The 20671-nt window shown below is 36.1% G+C and overlaps 2 protein-coding genes across 2 annotated transcripts; one reads left to right on the top strand and one right to left on the bottom strand.

The window, feature by feature from the left end:
* Window positions 1–7411: 7411 nt before the first annotated feature.
* On the bottom strand, window positions 7412–8359 carry LOC100771731 (olfactory receptor 6C6). Its single transcript, XM_027391892.1, has one exon. It carries the CDS (start codon window positions 8357–8359, stop codon window positions 7412–7414), a length of 948 nt encoding a protein of 315 aa, XP_027247693.1.
* Window positions 8360–18521: 10162 nt separating this feature from the next.
* LOC103160094 (olfactory receptor 6C3) lies at window positions 18522–19582 on the top strand. The gene has a single exon (XM_027391845.2). The coding sequence runs from the start codon at window positions 18617–18619 to the stop codon at window positions 19580–19582; it is 966 nt and encodes a 321-aa protein (XP_027247646.1). The 5' UTR covers window positions 18522–18616.
* The last annotated feature ends 1089 nt before the right edge of the window (window positions 19583–20671 follow it).

Genomic DNA, 20671 nt, shown 5'->3' on the forward strand with positions numbered 1-20671 from the left:
GGAAACAATTCAAAAAGTTCACAGTTTGAAAGCAGAATTAGAAACAATAAGGAAAACACAGAATGAGGGGGATGCTGGAAATAGAAAAGGTGGATAAACAATCAGGAACCTCTGATGTAAGCATAACCAATAGAATACAAGAGATGGAAGAGAGAATCTCAGGTGTTGAAGACTCACTTAAGGATATACAGTCATCCACCAAAGAAAATCTCAAGTCCAAAAAATCCCTAACACAAAATTTCCAGGAAATATGTGACATCGTGAAAAGAATAATAGATATAGAAGGTGAAGAATATTAGCTCAAAGGTACAGAAAACATATTCAACAAAACCATAAAAGAAAACTTCCCCAACCTAAAGAAGGATATGCCTATGAAAGTACAAGAAGCTTACAGAACACAAAATAGATTGGACCACAAAAAGAAGTCCCCTCACCACATAATAATCAAAGTACCAAACTCCACAAACTTTGGTTAATAAAAGACCCTATAATGTTTTGATCCATTCACCTCTGTAATCTTAGTGTTGGTTTTGCCTTCATTATCACATTAATGGAATTGTGAAACAGGCATCTTTGTGTCTTTAGAAGTTTAGGTGTTATCTTTTACTGAGTGGTACATAGCCTACTGAGTACATAGTCCCACTCAGGGCATAGGCACAGAGAGAATGTCTGACAATGTGAGGAAGTGTGTCTGTTATGGGGGTGTAAAGTGCATGTGTGCCCATGTATGGATATCAGAGGAAATTTAAGGGGATAAATTCTCACCATGGATTCTGGGAATCAAACATGAGTGATCACACTGGCATAGAAAGGATTTTTACCTCCAAATTATCTTTACTTCTCTCCAGACAATCTCTTAAAGGCTCTTTTTAAATTTTATTTTAGAATCTTATTTCAAATATCAATCCCTCCCATCCTCCCATGCCCATGAACTACAACCCCCACAACACCCCACACCCACTCACAAGGATAGTGAGGCCTTCTACAGGAGATCATTTGGAGGAGGGCCTAGGCCCTCTTCCATGTATCTAGGCTGCAATGCATTCCTCCATAGGGAATGAGCTCCCAAAGTCTATTTCTACACTAGGGATAAGCATTGGCTCCACTGTTAGAGGTCTCATAGACTACCCAGGCCTCTTAGCTGGCACCCACATTCAGAGGACTTGGTTTGATCCAATGCTGGTTCCCCAGCTTTATGGCTGGTGTCCATATGCTCTCACTTGCAAAGTGGCTGTACAAGTTTGCACTTCCAACAACTGTAGAGGAGTGTTCCCTTTTCACCACATTCTCCAGCATAAACTGTCACTGGTGTTTTTTATTTTTATTATTATTATTTTAACCATTCTGACAGAAGCAAGATGATATCTAAGAGTTGTTTTCATTTTCATTTCCCTAGTGGCTAAGGATATTGATCACTTTCTTAAGTGTCTTTCAGCCATTTTAGATTCTTCTATTGAGAATTGCTATTTAGTTCTGTACCCCACTATTTTTTTACTTTATAAATAATCTTTTTAATTTTATTTTTCCTTTCTTTTTAAAATTTAAATTAGAAACAAGCTTGTTTTACGTGTCATTCCCAGTTCCCTCTCCTTCCTCTCCTACTCTGACCTCCACCAGCCTCCTATCCCATCCCCTTTCTGCCTCCCTGGGAGAGTGAGGCCTTCCATGGGGATCTTCAAAGTCTGTCACATGATTTGAAGCAGGGCCTAGGCCCTCCCCCTTGTGTCTAGGCTGACAGAGTATCCCTCTATGTGGAATGGGCTCCCAAAGTCCATTCGTATACTAGGGATAAATACTGATCCACTGCCAGAGGCCCCATAGATTGCTCAGGTCTCCTAACTGACACCCATGTTCAGGGTTCTGGGTTGGTTCTATGATGGTTTCCCAGCTATCAGTCTGGGGTCCATGAGCTCCCCCTTATTCATGTCAGCTGTTTCTGTGGATTTCTCCAGCCTGGTCTTGATGCTCATCACTCTTCCCTCTCCGCAACTAAGTTCCAGGGTTCAGTTCAGTGTTTAGTTGTGGGTGTCTGTTTCTGCTTCCATCAGTTACTGGATGAAGGCTCTAGATTGGCATATAAGGTAGTCATCAATCTCATTATAGAGAAAGGGTGTTTAAGATAGCCTCTCTACTTTGCTTATATTGTTAGTTAGGGTCATTCTTATACATTTCTGGATATTTCTCTATTGCCCAATTTCTCTTTAAAACTATAATGGCTCCCTCTATTATGGTGTCTCTTTCCTTGCTCTCCTCTATCCTTCCCACAGACTCAATCTTCCTGGATCCCTTATGTCCTCCTGACCCTCCCCTTCTCCCCTACTCTTTCTCCTCACTCCCTCTCCAATGCCCCCATGCTTGCTCAGGAGTTCTTGTCCCTTTCCCCATCTCCAGGTGATCATGTATGTCTCCCTTAGGGTACTCCTTGTTTCTTAGCTTCTCTGGAGGCGTGGATTGTAGGCAGGTAATCCTTTGCTCTGTGTCTGAAATCCATATATGAGTGAGTATATACCATGTTTGTCTTTTTGTGAATGGGTTACCTCACTCAGGATGGTTTCTTCTAGTTCCATCCATTTGCCTGTGAATTTCAAGATTCCACCAGTTTTTTAACTGAGTAGTATTCGATTACGTAAATGTACCACATTTTCTTTATCCATACTTCAGTTGAGGGGCATCTAGGTTGCTTCCAGGTTCTGGCGAGTAAAAATAATGCTGCTGTAAACATAGTTGAACAGATGACCTTGTATTAATGAGTATCTTTTGTTGCTCATTAATTGAATTATTTGGTATTTTGGTGACTACCTTCTTTTTTATTTTATTTTATTTTATTAGTTCAAATTAGGAACAAGCTTTCTTCACATGTCAATCCCTTCTCCACCCCCCTCTCCTCGCACCCAACATCCCACCTGCCCCTAGCCATACCCTCTCCACTCCCCAGGCAGGGTAAGGCCCTCAAAAGGGGCTCCCCAAAGTCTACCACATCATCCTGGGCCAGGCCTAGGCCCTTCCCTATGTGTCCAGGTCAAGAGAGCATACCTTCACAAGGGATGGGCTCTCAAAATCCCTTATTTTTTTAAGACCTTACATATTTAATACAGTGCATTACCCCTGTACAAATGGAAAAAAATTAAGTTTAACATTTCTAGACCAATATGGTGTTAATTTTTGTACAACCAACTCAACACAGTAAACTGGGATACTTTTTTCCAAAGTTGACAGCACAGCTAAAGTTTCCAAAAATTCAATATATATATATATATATATATATATATATATATATATATATGGCAGTATGTTATGCATCAATAGCAGCAACAGCTTTTTCAGGTTCTGCAGTCATTTGAACAAAATTGTAGAGACATCCAGCACTCTCCATTAAAAAAAAAAAAAGTAAAAAACAAAATCCCAGAAAAACAGCACAGTTCTGTTACGCTTGTGGTGCCTGGCACCATTTTTTTAATTAGCTTCTCAATCATCATCTGGAAGGAAACCATTCTGAGCAACATCATTCAAAACAGCTCTGATAAAGCACGGTTACTACTATGTATCATAAAGCAGGTCCACATATGAGTGAGTACATATCATGTTTGTCTTTTTGTGATTGGGTTACCTCACTCAGAATGGTTTCTTCGAGTTCCATCCATTTTCCTGCAAAATTTCAAGATTCCATTGTTTTTGTTTTTTTTCTGCTGAGTAGTACTCCATTGTGTAAATGTACCACAATTTCTCTATCCATTCTTCAGTTGAGGAGCATCTAGGCTGCTTCCAGTTTCTGGTTATTACAAATAGCTGCTATGAACATCGTTGAACAGATGTCCTTGTTATATGAATGTGATTCTTTTGGGTACATGCCTAGGAGTGGAATTGCTGGATCTTGTGGTAGACTCATTCCCATTTTCTTGAGGAGTTGCCATAATGATTTCCAAAGTGACTGTACAAGTTGGCACTCCCACCAGCAGTGGAGGAGTGTACCCCTTTCGCTGCATCCTCTCCAGCATAAACTGTCATTGGTATTTTTTATTTTAGCCATTCTGACAGGAGTAAGATGGTATATCAGAGTTGTTTTGATTTGCATTTCCCTGATGGCTAAGGATGTTGAACACTTTCTATGTGTCTTTCAGCCATTTTAGATTCCTCTATTGAGAATTGTCTATTTAGGTCTGTACTCCATTTTTTAATTGGATTGTTTGGTGTTTTTGAGAATAGCTTCTTGAGTTCTTTGTATATTTTGGAGATCAGCCCTGTGTCAGTCTGTGGGCTGTTGTTTTGTCTTGCTGACTATGTCCTTTGCCTTACAGAAGCTTCTCAGTTTCAGGAGGTCCCATTTATTAATTGTTGATCTCAGCGTCTGTGCTACTGGTGTTATGTTCAGGAATCAGTCTCCTGTACCAATTCATTCAAGGGTACCTCCCAAGTTCTCTGCTAAGAGGTTCAGTATGACTGAAATTATGTTGAGGTCTTTGATCTATTTGGACTTAAGTTTTGTGCATTTCAATAGATATGGATCTATCGGCAGTTTTCTACATGCCAGCATGCAGTTATGCCAGAACCATATGTTGAAGATGCTTTTTCCATTTTATAACGTTAGCTTCTTTGTCAAAAATATATTTGAGGCATAGATGTTCAGAATTGAGAATTCATCTTAATGGATTTCTCCTGTGATGGATATGAAATGACCTTGTTCATCTCTTTTGATTAATGTTAGTTTGAAGTCTAATATGTTAGATATTAGAATGAAGTCTAATATGTTAGATATTAGAATTCTACACCAGCTTGTTTCTTGGGTCTATTTGATTGGAAAATCTTTTCCCAACCCTTAACTCTCAGGTAACATCTGTCTTTGAAGTTGATGCATGTTTCTTTTATGCAGCAGAAGGATGGATTCTGTCTTCATATTCATTCTGTTAGCCTGTGTCTTTTTATAGGCAAGTTAAGACCATTAACATTGAGGGATATTAGTGACCATTGACTCTAGTTATTGAAAGCTTTGCTGGTTATAGTAGTCTGGACTGGCATCCATGGTGTCTTAGTGTTTGTAGAATATCTATCTAGGACCTTCTTACTTTCTTCTTTATTCTGTATGTTTGGTGTTTTGATTATTATGTGATAAGGGGACTTTTTGTGGTCTACTCTATTTGGTGTTCTGTAAGCTTCTTGTACTTTCATTGGCATGTCTTTATTTAGGTTGGAAAAGTTTTCTTCTATGATTTTGTTGAATATGTTTTCTGTACCTTTTAGGTGGGTTTCCTCTCCTTCTCCTATACCTATTGTTCCTAAGTTTTGTCTATTCACTGTGTCCCAAATTTCCTGGATATTTTGTGTTAGAGATTTGTTGGACTTGAGATTTTCTTTGGTTGATGACTGTATATCTTCTAGTTAGTCATCAACACCTGAGATTCTTGATTTTCTTCTCTTGTATTCTATTGGTTATACTCACATCTGTAGTTCCTGACCATTTACCCAGCTTTCCTATTTCCAGCATTCCCTCATTCTGTGTTTTCTTTATTGTTTCTATTTCTGCTTTCAAGTCTTCAGCTGTTTGAATTGTTTCCTTCACGTGTTCTGTTGTTTTTTCTTGGCTTTCTTTGCATTCTTTAAGAAATTTGTTAATTTCTTGAATGTTTTGTTTTGTCTTTTTCCCCAAATTCTCATTTCTTCTTTGAGGGTTTCTATCCTCTTCATGAGGTTGTTTATGAGGTACTTGTGTTCTGCTCATCTGTGTTGGGATGGTCAGGTCTTGCTGGTGTGGAGTCCATAGATTCTGGAGGTGTCATATTGGTCTTTCCATTGTTGAATGTATTCTTATACTGTCATCTTTCCATCACCTTTTCAAGTGGGTGCAGGTAGGCCCTCCCCTCTCCTCTAGTTTTATGGTGGGTATAGGTGGGCCAAGCCTTCACTGTGGGTAACTCTGGATGGTCCGACCTCTCCTGGTGTTCTCCTCACTCAAGTGGAGGGCATAGTAGGGGCAAGACTCAAGTGGAGGATGTAGAGGGGGTTCAAGACTGAGGGGTAGCCAGACTCTGGGTAGTCCACCCTGCCGGAGTGGGTCCACCACACTTAGAAGGGACCTAGGAAGTTTCACGGAGGGGATGGGGGGATTTGGGACCTAGTGGAACCCATACTCTCTCAAAGGGTTTTTTAACTATTAGTTATTCTTAGTTTACAATGCATAGAGCTGTTTAGTACCCTTGTAGAATTTGCACAGTGTTGTACCTTAGTCTTCTTACCTTTAATTTATTTTTTTAATTTTTAAAATTATTTTCTGGTATTTTGAGATTATAATTTCATTTCTCTCCTCCCTTCCCTCCTTCTAAACTTTCTCATACATCCGTCCTTGCGGTCTTTCAAATTCACATCCTATTTTTTACATTAGTTGTTGTTATATATCTATTTTTTCACCTGGTCATGATTATGTTTTCTTGAAAGGTTTTTCCTTGAAATTCCACACAATTTACCCCATTTGTCCCAGAATGTGTTTTAGTCATTTCATAATGATAATTTAGCACCACATAATAATATTTGGTTTAAGTGTTTATGCCCTTTAAAGATATTGAAGATAACTTATAGGAAAGTAATGAGACCTCCCAATGATTACAATATTATAGATATACTATACATTGATATTCAATCAAATACAAATCATACATAAACATTATTACGATAAATATTTCCACCAAAAGCCGCCTGAGCCCCACCGCCACGTGTGAGCTTTACACCAGCAGCCCACCCGAGTTAGGCCCAAATGAATACACAGAAACTTGTATTAGGTACAAAGCTGCTTGGCCAATGACTAGGATTCTCATCTGTCAACTCAGTCTTAACTATCATAAATCTATATATGTTGTAAGACTTATCTTATCGGATGCCTTATCAGTGTCCCTTCTTGCTGGTGGCTCACATACTGCCTCTGGAGGAGGCGAACAGGAAAGAGGGCCCTTCCTGTTTCTCCTTCGCTTAAATATGAGTCTCCTTGCTATGCCACTTCCTGCCTGGATCACCACTTCTCTACCACATTTCCCAGAATCCTCTTTGGCTTCTAGTCACGTCTAACTTGCTGTCTCATAGGCCAAACAGCATTTAATTCAACAATCAATAAGATAAACATACACAGAAGTACTTCCCCCATCAAAACATTGCTACTATACAAAGTTCATTTTATTCAATGCAATGGTTTCTGGAAATGGGTATGTAATAAACAATATATATATATATATATATATATATTTCCTAAAAGGAATTGGTGGAAGTTAGTTATTGCAGAGTACAATCTTTTAAGGAAAAGTAGAACTGAATTACAGAGTTCTTCAAGGGGAAAAATCCCATATATGAAGTAACTGCTGACATAGGAAAACACAATAATCATAAAAATATATGAAGACTTTCTATTTTCAATGTGTGATTGTAATATACATCACAATTTTAAAATGTGCTTTGAAAAACACAGTCTTTGTAATATGTCCCAGAAGACTTCTTTCACCTGCTGGTTTCTTAGTGTATAAATGAAGGGATTCAGGAGAGGAGCAATTGAAGTATATAGCAAAGCTACACCTTTGGACACAGTCACTCTCTCTCTTGCAGATGGTTTAATATACATAAAGATGCAACTGCCATAAGTTATGGAGACAACAATCATATGGGAAGTGCAGGTGGAAAAGGCTTTGGTCCTTTGTTGTGCAGAAGGGAAATTCATAATAGTCTTAATGATGAAAGTGTAAGAGAGAATCACTAATATCAGTGTAACGACAAGTGTCACTACAGCTAAGACAAAGGACATCATTTCTAGGACATGGGTGTCTGTGCAAGAGATCTGTAGGATAGGAGAAGTTTCACACATAAAATGATCAATTATTCTGGAATCACAGAAATCCAGCTTCAGACCCATGGCCAATGGGGGGAAGATGATCAAGAACCCAGTCACCCAGGAGCTGAGGACAAGTTGGTGACACACTCGGCTGTTCATGATGATAGGGTAGTGCAGTGGTCTGCAGATAGCGACATAGCGGTCATAGGACATGGCAGCCAAGAGATAAAATTCTGTGACTCCCAGCAAAAGAATAAAAAACAATTGAGCTGCACAATTATTATAAGAAATAGTTTTGTCTCCAGTCACAATGGTCGCCAAGAATCTGGGAATACACACTGTTGTGAATGTGATTTCCAAAAAGGAGAAATTTCGGAGAAAGAAATACATTGGAGTCTTGAGGCGAGGGTCCAGCAGGGTGAGGAGCACAATGATTAAGTTCCCTACAAGGCTCAACATATAATTGAGAAAGAGGAACAGGAAAACCACAATTTGCAATTGTGGGTCATCTGTCAATCCTAAAAGAATGAAGTCAAGTTCCATGGATTGATTCTTCATCCTCTTTTATGAGCCTTAGCAAACACATAGTAAACCAAAAACAAATAAAATGTTTTATGTACCCTAGAAATTTATACACCTACACTAAAGCAGAAAGGGGGATAAATCATACAACCATTTGCAAATGTTTTCTCACCCTAAATTGCAGGTTACACATAATTACATGACATAGGTTAATTACAAACTTATCCTAGTCTGTTTTGTTCAACATTCTTCACATAAAACACCCCTGCACCCAAAATGGAATAGTGTGTTTTCCATTAATTTGCAAAAATGCAAATTAACACATTCACTTCCAAATGACCTCTATTATCACGCAGGCCATAAGCTTCTGATCCTCCTGCTTGAGCCTCTATAGCCAGGATCACAGACCCTTGCCACTGCCTCTAGCATATTTGTGGATTTGGAACTGTTTTTCTTGAGATTATGAATAATTACAATATTTACCCTTCACATTTCTTCTCTCTAAACCTTCTAATGTACCCTACCCCCTTGGTCTCTTTCAAATTACTAACCTCTATTTTCTGTACAGTGTATATAAATACATGTATATCCCCAAGTGCAACCTGAACAGTCTGTACAGTGTAGCTTGTGTGTGTGTTCTCAGGGAGAACAGTTTGGTGTTGAGTAATCAGTTGGTGATCTCTTACCTATAAATGAGTTCACTAAAGCTTCTTCTTTTATTTTGAATCCTTTTCATTTGTCTTACTAATATTGTTTTCCTTTCCACATACTATTTTTATGAGCCAATTTGGGAAACAAACAATGCCTTAACAAACATAATGGAATTTTCCAAAAATCAGTATTAGTGAATAATTTTAAGTTTGGCTGCTTAAGATGTTCAAGCTTTAGTTTTCTCCAAGAAAATGTTAACTTTTTATTTTCCTGTTATCCTTAAGACTCATATTTGAAAACATTACTAGATATGTCATTTCTAAATAGTGTAGATTTAGCAGATTTAGAATTGCAGTATCGACAAATAAGAATTGCTTATTACAGAATCTCCACAGCACTTTATAAAACAGTCAAAGAAAAACAAATACAGATGCAGTAGTCTAAAAAATAAAATACATTATTTAATCTACTAGCCCTAACCGTAACCCTCAAAATATCTATCACATAAAGCATTTTGTAAAATATTAGAATTCAGTACTCCAAATGTAATTCTCTTAATTGGACATACTGTGCATTTACCTTCATTTCCTGCTATAAAGTTAATTTAAAAATCAGCATGACTCACCTGTACATGTCTATCAACCAGTCTGCTTTGTCAGTTAAAGATAATTTCAATTGTTTAAGTGACCATTGTTTTTCTATCCAGTAGAAATATTCACTACTAATGTTTTCATCAGAAAAGGCACACTACATAGTTTACTTCCATGAAGAATTTCCATATTCCTTCAATTTCACATTTACTATGGAAACTTGAGATTATGATGGTAATTTTAACATGTGCCATCTGATAGATTGAATTTTATGAAATCTTGTTCTTAGTGTTGACATCATCGCTATCATCCCAATCCTCCAGTTAGATGTTGTTCTCTAAGGTTAAATAAAATCATGAGTCATAAGAAGAACATGAAATCATTGTTGAAATATACCCGACTCTTTCAGCAAAGAGGCACCTCGTGGCCTTTTAATGCTTTAGTTCTATTGTTTCCCACTCCCTACCAACTCAAGGGAATCTACTGAAATTACAACAAACTCTTCTCTAGGGATTACTGTTACAAATACTCATTACTGATAATAAAAAATACCATGGTAGTCTAGTCTGAGTCAAAGCTTTAGAAAAAGCATCCCAAAGGAGTCATAAATGACCTAGAAAAGTCAAGAAAATTTAGCAGGGTCCACAACAGTTCACTGTAGTTGCTATGTGTTTTCAAAATTAGCCCCAATTGGGTTCTATGATTTATAAACTCATTCTAGGCTATTTTAATCCTGTTAGTGTTTCCTCTTTTATGTTTTTACTTTGGTGTAATCTTATCTATTTTTGGTTTCGTTCTTACATTTTGAAATCCTGTCTTTCAAATCATCATTACAAACTGTCACGGGTACTAAAAAGACAGCTCTCAGGTTAAGAAACATAGGTTTGAATCCTAACAGCCATATGATATCTCAATAGTATGTAACTCCAGTCCCAGGAGGCCCAACACCTTCTTCTGGTGTCCATGTGCACTGCAGGCATATGTATACAGACACACATGCAGACAAAACATCCCTGCCCAGAAAATGAAAATCAAAGAAAATATTTAAATAAAGAAGACCAATGTAAAGTTGATTTCCATGTTTTCTTACAAGACTTTCAAAATATTAGGTATTATATTTATATAATCCACTTTGAGCTGATTTTTGTTTATGGTATAAACCAAGAGTATATTAACATATTTCTTTGTGGATATTCACCTTTTCCAACACCATTTGTGAAAATCCTATCTTTTACACATTTTATATTCTTCGATGTACATTGAATATTTGTAGACAATGAATATCTGCATACCTCTGTGCTCTATGCTCTATTGTGTTGGTTTACATTCTAGTACAGTAGTCTTTTACATTTTATAACATGGTGCTGAAAGAACTCTTTCTTTGTTTAGAGGTAGCAAATATATAACCCCTCCTTACAGGGCATGAATGACAAATCAGAGCTGACTTAGGGAACTGAGAGTTTATTGCTCTTACCTATAGAGGAAGAACCTACTAAGTGATTCTGTTAAATGGACATAGTATTAAATTTACTGTTAGTGACATCATAATAACCATAGATTAGTGAATTGATAAATTCTCAACAGAGAAACTTCTTTTTGCAACAGATAGCGATGAACACATAGATCCATAACTGGTCAAGATGCAGATAATAGGAGACTAATGTTTATCCTTGAACAGAAAATCTGTATCACAACCCATTCTTTCAGGGCTCAGAGATCATTATGGAAGACAAGAAGGAAAGACTGGCAGAGCCAGAGGCATTGGATGACTACAAGGAAACTTTCTATATACCACATAACAGATGCACATACAAATTCACAGCAGTTGAGATAATATGCACAAGACCTGTACAGGCTCAGGATAGAAAAAAAAAATCGTCCATTCCCCAATTGATGTGGGACTTTAATGGTCCCCCATGGAGGGCTTCACTATGCCTGGGGAGGGGGTTAGAGGTGGGCTTGGGGTTGGTTGGGATCATGGGAGGATGAGAGGGTAATGAAATGGAGAATGAATATATAAATAAGAGTGTTTCTAAAAAAAAAAAAATCCAGCATGGTGAGATGAGATGGGCATGAAGTCTAACCCCTAGTTAAGGAGCTATTTGAAATTGTTATCTGTTGTGACATTACTTTTCTTTCAGGGTATGACTCCTGGTATATTGGTCACTTTATAGTGAAGGCCATACAACCAAGTGCTGAACAAACATTATTTGAATATGTTCAAAAATGAAAAAGAGGACACAAAATTGTGTGTGTGTGTGTGTGTGTGTGTGTGTGTGTGTGTGTGTGTGTGTGTGTGTCAGGAAAGGGGGTAAATACAATCAAATACATTTGATGAATCCCCAAAGAACTAATAGGAATGAGAAAATTACAACTATGAAAATAAATCATATTACTCTATAGCTGCCAAGTGTTTCCTTAGCATCTACGATTATTTGATGACATGGTACCTGCACATTTGAAACATAGTAAGGAATAGAGGGAAGAGTAAAATGCAGGCGTGACTGAGGGGTACTGTTTCTGGGAGAATCTCACATTGCTTTCCAGCGAATAACCCCACACCAACAACGCAGGTGCTGCATGACAACTGTGATGGCATTGGTCAACTATTGCATGAAGTGAACAAGCCCACACCAACAATGCAGGAGCTGCACCCCAGCTGTGATGGCAGTGGTTGAGTATTGCAGGAAGTGGTTCACTCCACACTAACAATGCAGCAGCTAAATGCCAGCTGGGTAACAATAACTCTTTCCACCAGCCACCTGATTTCTGCCACCACGTTATGGTCCCCAAATAACACACAGAGATTAATATTAATTACAATGCTGCTGGCCAATGACTAGGATTTCTTATTTGCTAGCTCTGTCTTAAGTATCAACCATAACTACTAATCTGTATGTTTTATAAGGACTTATCTTACAGAAGACGCCGGCTTTGGAGTCCTATCTGCCTGGGATCACATGGCGATGACTCTCTCTTGTTCTTATATTTCCCAGGATCCTCTTTCTCTCCTAGTCCTACCTAACTTGCTTTTCTATTGGCCAACAGTGCTTTATTTGTCAACCAATAAGACAAACATATACACAGAAGGACCTCCCCCATCACAGCTGCAATGTCAGTGGTTGGCTATTGCAAGAAGTGAACTACCTCACACCAACAATGCAAGAGCTGCATGCCAGCTGTGACAGCAATGGTTGACTATTGCAGGAAGTTTGAATGTGCTTCTCAGTCTTGGGTTATTCTACATGCAGCTATGTGTAATAGTTTCATCTGTCTTTTCTTTTTCCTACTCTTCCTCTGTCTGAGGCAAGAACTTCTATCTAGTGCAAGAAGGAACTGTAACGGATAATACAACACAGATTTGTTTCAAATCAGGATGTGACAATGGAGCCAAAGAACCTGACTTTGACTCCAATGTCCATCTAAAATCCAAGCAGTTGCAAAATTGATTTCCCTAAGACAATTTTAATGTTGGAAATGACATAAAAGCAGTATGTGTATGAAATAATAAAAAGATTTAATTTATTTTCTATTTTTCTTTTATTAAAAATAATTTTTCATATAATATGTTCTAATTATGGTTTCCCCTCCCCAAACTCCTCCTAAATCCTCCCCATCTCCCTTCCCCTTTGAATCCACTGCCAACACTAAATGGTCAGCCTTGTAAACATTATATATCCCTAAAGGCATTGAAAAATATTTTTTTCCAATTAAAACAAGCTTTATTTTAGAGGTGCACACAGGACTGGCCTGGCTGCTGTCTCATTCTGTTGGGATTTTAGAGAGAACCACCTTGTGGCCTTTTAAGGTCCCTTTTATAAGGGAGAGAGAGATTGACAGCTAAAGCTATGTTTATAGTGTGAGAGAATTAGCTGTTAGAGACTGTTAGAAAAATACATTGAAAGAGGAAGACAAGGATATACATCATGCAAATGGGCTCAAGATAAAAAAGAGATAAATTGAAGAAGATAACTTGAAAAAGATGCAAGGACTTCCCATGATCATAGATTAGCAGAACTGATGTTCTGAAAATAGCTATATTGCCAAAAGCAATCTACTGATCAACACAATCCCCCTCAATCCTTCTCAAAATCCAAATGATATTCTTCATAGAAATACAAAAAAAATCTCAAACTCCGTTTTGAAGCATAAAAGACTCCAAATTAGAATAGAGGAGGGATTTGGGGGCCTCCACCCCTCATCAATAATTGCACAGTCATAATTATATATATATATATATATTATATACATACATTATATATATATACATATATATATATATGTATATATATATATATATATGATAGCATTTAGGATTCTACTACACACAGTACATGCATCCAGCATCCTAGTGATGGATATTTACATTGTGTCCCATCCTTTGTTGGAAGAAGGCAGTGTTTTTGTGTACACTTATGGTTTTGCACATGTGGATATAGTTACACAAAACATCCTACACACAGATTTCCAGGCTAAGACTATACACATTGTAATTGCTAATGACCTTCTGCACATATAAAAATATCTGTTTCTATACCTGCTGGAATATTCTAGTTAAAATGCACTGCTTTTCAGACCTTGATTGATTTTAAGAGAATGGTTCACCATCCATGAGTAGTCTGCATTTCCCCTGCTGTAACTGAAATTGAAGGAATTTCTTAACTAAAAGCCACCCACATTTCTACTTTCCCTTAGGTTGTTTTATAATTTAAGGGAGCAGTGAACTATAACAAAAATGGAAGGATCATGCAACATGTGACATGCAATCTGAAGTAAGATTCTCTTGGGGAAAGTTAGGCAGAAGGGGACCGGAGGATAATGGGGGAATAGAATGAGAAAGGGAAAGGAATGGATGAGAACCAAGAACATATATATGAAACTTCCACAATGAGACATTGTTTGTGTGATAACATACTAAATTAATTTTAAAAGTTAGATATCAATGCATAGAAATATCTCTTATGGTTAAATAAAACAAAAGCAATTGATGAGCAAAGTAAATAATAAAATATACACACTATTTTGGAAAATATCAGATCTTAAAAGCATATAATATACTAAACTCTATTTTGGTCCTATCTATCCTACCAAAATTATATGCTACATATATTCATTCATAGATAGATAGATAGATAGATAGATAGATAGACAGACAGACAGCTAGATAGACAGAATTTCTGAGTTAAATATATAGGCATAGTGTCACACATAGTATATTTATAGAACATGGAACTGGCTAATTTAAATTGCAAAGAAAATAGGAATCAAGTGGGAAATACAGTGACCATTCATATATGTCTCTTTATTTATATATATATATATATATATATAATATATATATATATATATATGCTTGTGTGTCATAGGTACATTAGTTTGAATTTTATTTTTTTTAATTAAAATATTCTACTTTATAACTTTTATTATTTAAATTAGAACACAGTAATTGGTTTCATTATGGTATTTTCATACATAATTTGCATTTTGTCTTCCTCCCTAATTCTCTCCCAACCAACCCCCAACCACTACCCTTCCTTCCCTACTAGGCCTCTTTACTTTTGTGTCCATCTTCTGTGTCTTTAAAACGTCTCTTCTCACTTCTTGTGGTACCCTCACTAGTTGCATGGCCTATACTCACATCCACATCCATTTATGAATGTATGCATTATATGTATGCACATACATAAAAACTAGAATAAGATATGCCTGAGAACATTCAATTTTTTCCTGAGCCTGAGTTACTTTACTCAATATAATAATTTTCAGGTTAATTTATTTTTCTACTAACTGATGGAGGATGTCCTTCTGTGTATATGTTTGTCTTATTGGTTGATAAATAAAGTGCTGTTGGCCAGTAGGGGAGCAAGTTAGGCAGGACTAGAAGTCGAGGAGGTTTCTGGGAAATGTAGTAAGAGAAGCAGCTGCCATTTGATCCCAGGAAGACAGGACACATTCTGCCAGTGTCCTCAATAAGATAAGTTTATAAAATATATAGATTAATAGTTATGGGTGATACTTAACACAGAGCTAGCAAATAAGAAATCTTAGTCATTGACCAGCAGCATTGTACCTAATATTAATCTCTGAATGTTGTTTGGGCAGCCACAAGGCAGCAGGGCTCAAGTGGCTGTTGGAAAGACTTATTGTTACAACTAACTTCACTATTTACTTTTTATTTATGGTTAAATAAAATCCATTGTGTGAGTGTACCATACATTCATTTGTTGATGGACAACTAAGGTTCCATTACCTTGGTATTGTGATTTGAGCAAAAATAATAGGAATATTCAGAAACCTTTGTTGTAAGATTTAGAGTTCTTTAGATACATGTCAAAGAATTATATCATGTGCTAGTTTTAAATTTAGTTTTTTTGAGACACCTCCATATTGATTTCCATAGTAGGTGCAACATATTTTACTGTAGGGGAAGCTGTAGCCACGCCTTCTTAGGGGCTGGCTACAGGAGTACCTGAGGGCTTGTGAGGGCGTGGTCAGAGTGAGTAGGGGGACTGCGTTTTTGGTTTCGGTTTCTCTTTGCTTCTTGTTGTACAGACTACCACCGGCTGGCTGGTTCGCTCTGTAAGTAAGGCTTTTCCCTATTAAATACCCTTATATTTCTACCTGACTCTGTATTGGTAATTACCTACTATATCTGGTTGTCAGAAGTGGGATACGAACCCACGCCTCCAAGAGAGACCAGAATACCTGACTCTGTATTGGTAATTACCTACTATATTTTACTCTCACCAGCAGCAAATAGTTTGCTTATATGTAAGGATATCAAAATGGTTCATTAATTACTCATCTTCTCTAGGCCCTTGAGATGTACATGTGAGTAAAATAAAGAGACTACCTTCAACAAATGGTCCGTTGTAGACTAGTTCACTCAGATTTAACCAACCCCAAGATAATTGAGAATAAATTATCTCTCTAGTGTAGATTTCATGTGTTTATTAGGAAAATTAATTTTGGCTACAGGGAAAGCAGATTGATTACATCAGTTCATTGGTCTATAATGTTTTCACCTCCCTATATTGCTGTGATTTCCAGACATTTATCTCATGACCACATTACATCTCCTGAACCTCTGTTTGCTTACTTTCTTTCTTCAAGCTAGTCTCTCTGGGATTTATAGTGACCACAGAAGGTAAAATTGTCTTATCCTTATGTAATATTCATTCTTTACCTTCTGCAGAGAACTTTAAAATGTTTCACAGCCCACTCTTCCTTGGAAATTAAAGATGTATCATGATTTAAATTAGATTTATATTGAGTTCCTTGTTATATTTCTGTTCATATGAAAGAATTAAGAATATTACATAGAGAGGCAGTCAGATCTCCATGAGTTCAAAGCCAGTCTGGTCTACATAGTGATTTTTAGGCTAGTCAGAGCTACATAGTAAGATCCTCCCAATATACACACATACACACAGAACAAAAAGAGGGTAGTTTATTTTATTTCTAAGTGAGGCTATTAGAAATCTTTCTAGTGAAACTATTAGAAATCTTTCTTGCAGTTAAGCATTGCTTAATCTATGTTAAAGGCTTTTATATAATAACAGATACAAATTTTAGCTGGATGCCAAAAAACAGAATATTACAAAATATATTTCATATTTTAGGAAAATTTAAGGTTACATTTCTAATGAGTATTAGTTATACAATATAAGAAAAGAATGTTCTGTGTTTTCAATAAATTAATTTGTCTGTTATTTGAAACTCTATTTACTCAAAAGAATTGGTGAACTCAAATTATAATTTCAGCATTTATTCTTAGTAGTTGCCCATATGATATACTTCAACCATTTCTCAAATGTTAATAACAAGTTGGTTTTTGACCTGAATGTTTGATGATAACTTAGTGGCAAATATAAGTATATTCTAGAGGAAGACAATACTGATTATCAAAAACATTATATGGAAGAAGGAAAATGCCCATTATCATTTTTAATAATCACCTCTTGCCAAAAGGTCTAGACAACAATATCACATAATAAATGAGAACTTATGCCATGGACAGTATGTAATTTGCTAGGTATTAGATTTGAACAAGACAGATAGAATTCATGTAGCTTATATAATTTTTTTTTACTTATTCACTTATACCTTTTTTTAACTTATTCGGAATAGTCAGTCTTCAAGGAAAGAAGCAATATTTTTGCAAAAAAGAAAAAAACTTCTTTATAAGTTGCCTTTTATTCTAAAAAAATAGTAAGGGTAAAGACACAAAGTAAATAGTAAAAAGTTCATCATTAATCACATAAATGCATCATTTATTACAGTATTATGTTTCTCTCTTCTAGCTCTGTGACTAATTTTCCTCTTCTTATAACCAATGTATTTATAGTCTTACATTACAGTGGTTACAAGCACAGGTATTTGTAGATATATATTAAAAGATTTTTTGCAAAAAAGAAAATTTTTACAATGCTATGCATTATAATAGTAAAATCGTTTATTAAAATCTATCATATAATTCTGTAAGCTTCCAATGGCAATAAAATTGACATTAGCTATTAGATATTTCAGTTTTAAAAGCATTCAGTCTCAAAAATCGGAAGGTAATATCTGTGTTTTCCAAGCAGATATTTCAGGACAGTACTTAAATTACAGGTGATGTAATTAATTACTATGGAAGTAATCTGTCTCTTAAATTTGTATCATACATACAGAAATTTTAAGTATGAGCAAAGTTTTCATATAAAAATATTCATAAGGAAATTTTAAACATGGATTCATAAGTATAATTCCCTTTTCAATATAGTATTTGAATAGGTCTCTATTTAGATAGCAATAAACAAGTATTGACCTGCATGCTATGATGATATATTAATGACATCTATATGTATTTATAAAGGAAGACAATACTGATTATGAAAATATTAAATGAAAGACAGCAAATGCCCATGTAGTAATTAGTACAGGAAAATGAGTCATTGCAACATTTGTTGGAAATGGTAAGGTCAGTATATAAAAATTTCAATTCTAACTCATTAAATAAACTCTTTGATCTCTTTTTCATCAATACATTTTATTGAAAGAGAAAATCGGTATGAAAAACTACACAATAATTACAGAGTTTGTGCTTTTGGGAATATCAGACAACAGAGAGCTCCAGATAGTAATTTTCTTTTTTTTATTAATAACTTACATATTAAGTATCACTGGAAACCTAATCATCATCATCCTCACCTTGTTAAACTCTCACTTAAAGACTCCTATGTATTTCTTCCTCCGGAATTTCTCCTTCTTAGAAATTATATTCACCAGTGTTTCCATCCCCAGATTTTTAGCATCAATAATTACTCAAGTCAAGACCATTTCCTATAACAACTGTTTGGCTCAGTTATTTTTCTTCATCTTCATTGGTGTGACAGAATTCTATCTTCTAACTGCGATGTCTTATGATCGCTATGTCGCCATCTGCAAGCCACTGCATTACACCACCATCATGAGTCAGAAAGTTTGCACCCTTCTTGTCCTCACCTCATGGCTGGCAGGATTTCTGACCATCTTCCCACCACTCATGCTGGTTCTCAAGTTAGATTTCTGTGCTTCTAATGTCATCGACCACTTCTGTTGTGACTATTTTCCTCTCTTACAACTGTCCTGCTCAGATACGTGGCTCCTAGAAGTAATTGGCTTCTACTTTGCTCTGTTCACTCTGCTGTTCACATTGGCGTTAGTGATTTTATCTTATATGTATATTATCAGGACTATTTTAAGATTTCCATCTATCAGCCAGAGGAAAAAGGCTTTCTCTACCTGTTCCTCTCACATGATTGTCATCTCCATCTCTTATGGAAGCTGCATTTTCATCTATGTGAAACCTTCTGCGAAAGAAAGGGCATCACTGACCAAAACAGTAGCTGTTCTCAGCACTTCAATTGCCCCCATGTTAAACCCTTTTATTTATTCCTTGAGGAACCAGCAAGTAAAACAAGCCTTCAAAGACTTAGTTCATAAGGTAGCTTTTGACAGAAACAGATGGAAACAATGCAAAGAGTTGTCATTGTAAATATTCAATAAGAATCATGTGAAATTTTTAAATCCTCTATTATTCTCTACTGATCTCACAAAGTCCATCTCAAAATGATGAGTTCTCTCTCACTTTCTTGCTCTTGTGCTTCCTTTCTGTAACCCAGGCTTGTCCGAGTCTCTCATCATTTCTTGTACCTTGTTCTCCAAAGTAGCTGGGATCACAGGCTTGACCACACCTGTTAGTCTGGTTAAAAGTTCTGTGTCAAATAGCCCTAAAAACATACATACAAGTAACATACGGACATAACGGATTTTATATTTATGAATGAACACACACACATATGCACACACACACACACACACACACACACACACACACACACACACACACACACACACACGAACATGCATGCACTGAAAATTAGTGAAAAAAGAGGCCATGGATTTAAAGGAGTGTAGGGAGCATATATAGCAGGTTTTGTGGGAAGGAAAGAAAATAGAGAAATGTGATTATATTTATAATCTTAAAATTTTTTAAAGTTAAAAAATTTAAAGTATTAATAAAATTCTAAATAGAAAACTAGTTACTATAGAATATAAATTACCTTAATTTATTAAGTCTGGTTATTCTTAATAAAGTATTTTATATTTTGGTTTTATAGAGTTATCACTGTTTAAATAAGCATATGCTTAATTTTTCCTCTCTATGAAATAGTAGCTACATGAAATATATATACATAAATACATATATATATATATATACATGAAATATATGTACACACACATATATAAACATTTTTCAAGCTATGTACCTTATCTGGCTAATTCTTAACTTATAAAATACACAAATACTTTCCATTTACAAATAATTTGAAGTTCATGCTATTTTTATTCCCTAGATTTGCTGAAATCACATGTTAGATCTAGCTTTATATATCTCCCGTGTTTAAATGTGCATGCATGTGTTGTTGTTATTGTCCAGCATGTGCGGTGGTGCACACATGGAGCTCAGAGGCAGCTCTTGCCTTCCACAACTGAGGCAAGGTCTCTCTTGTTTCTGCTTCATACTTTTGTCTTTGCCTCCAATCTGGTGGTAGGCATCCTGAGACTATTGCTGTGTATCACC

Source organism: Cricetulus griseus (genome assembly GCF_003668045.3).
Source record: "Cricetulus griseus strain 17A/GY chromosome 1 unlocalized genomic scaffold, alternate assembly CriGri-PICRH-1.0 chr1_0, whole genome shotgun sequence".
NCBI classification, from domain to species: Eukaryota; Metazoa; Chordata; class Mammalia; order Rodentia; family Cricetidae; genus Cricetulus; species Cricetulus griseus.

Excerpts from the sequence above, each read along its gene's own strand:
- LOC100771731 (XM_027391892.1), bottom strand. The coding sequence starts at position 8,359 with ATGAAGAATCAATCCATGGAACTTGACTTCATTCTTTTAGGATTGACA.
- LOC103160094 (XM_027391845.2), top strand. The coding sequence starts at position 18,617 with ATGAAAAACTACACAATAATTACAGAGTTTGTGCTTTTGGGAATATCA.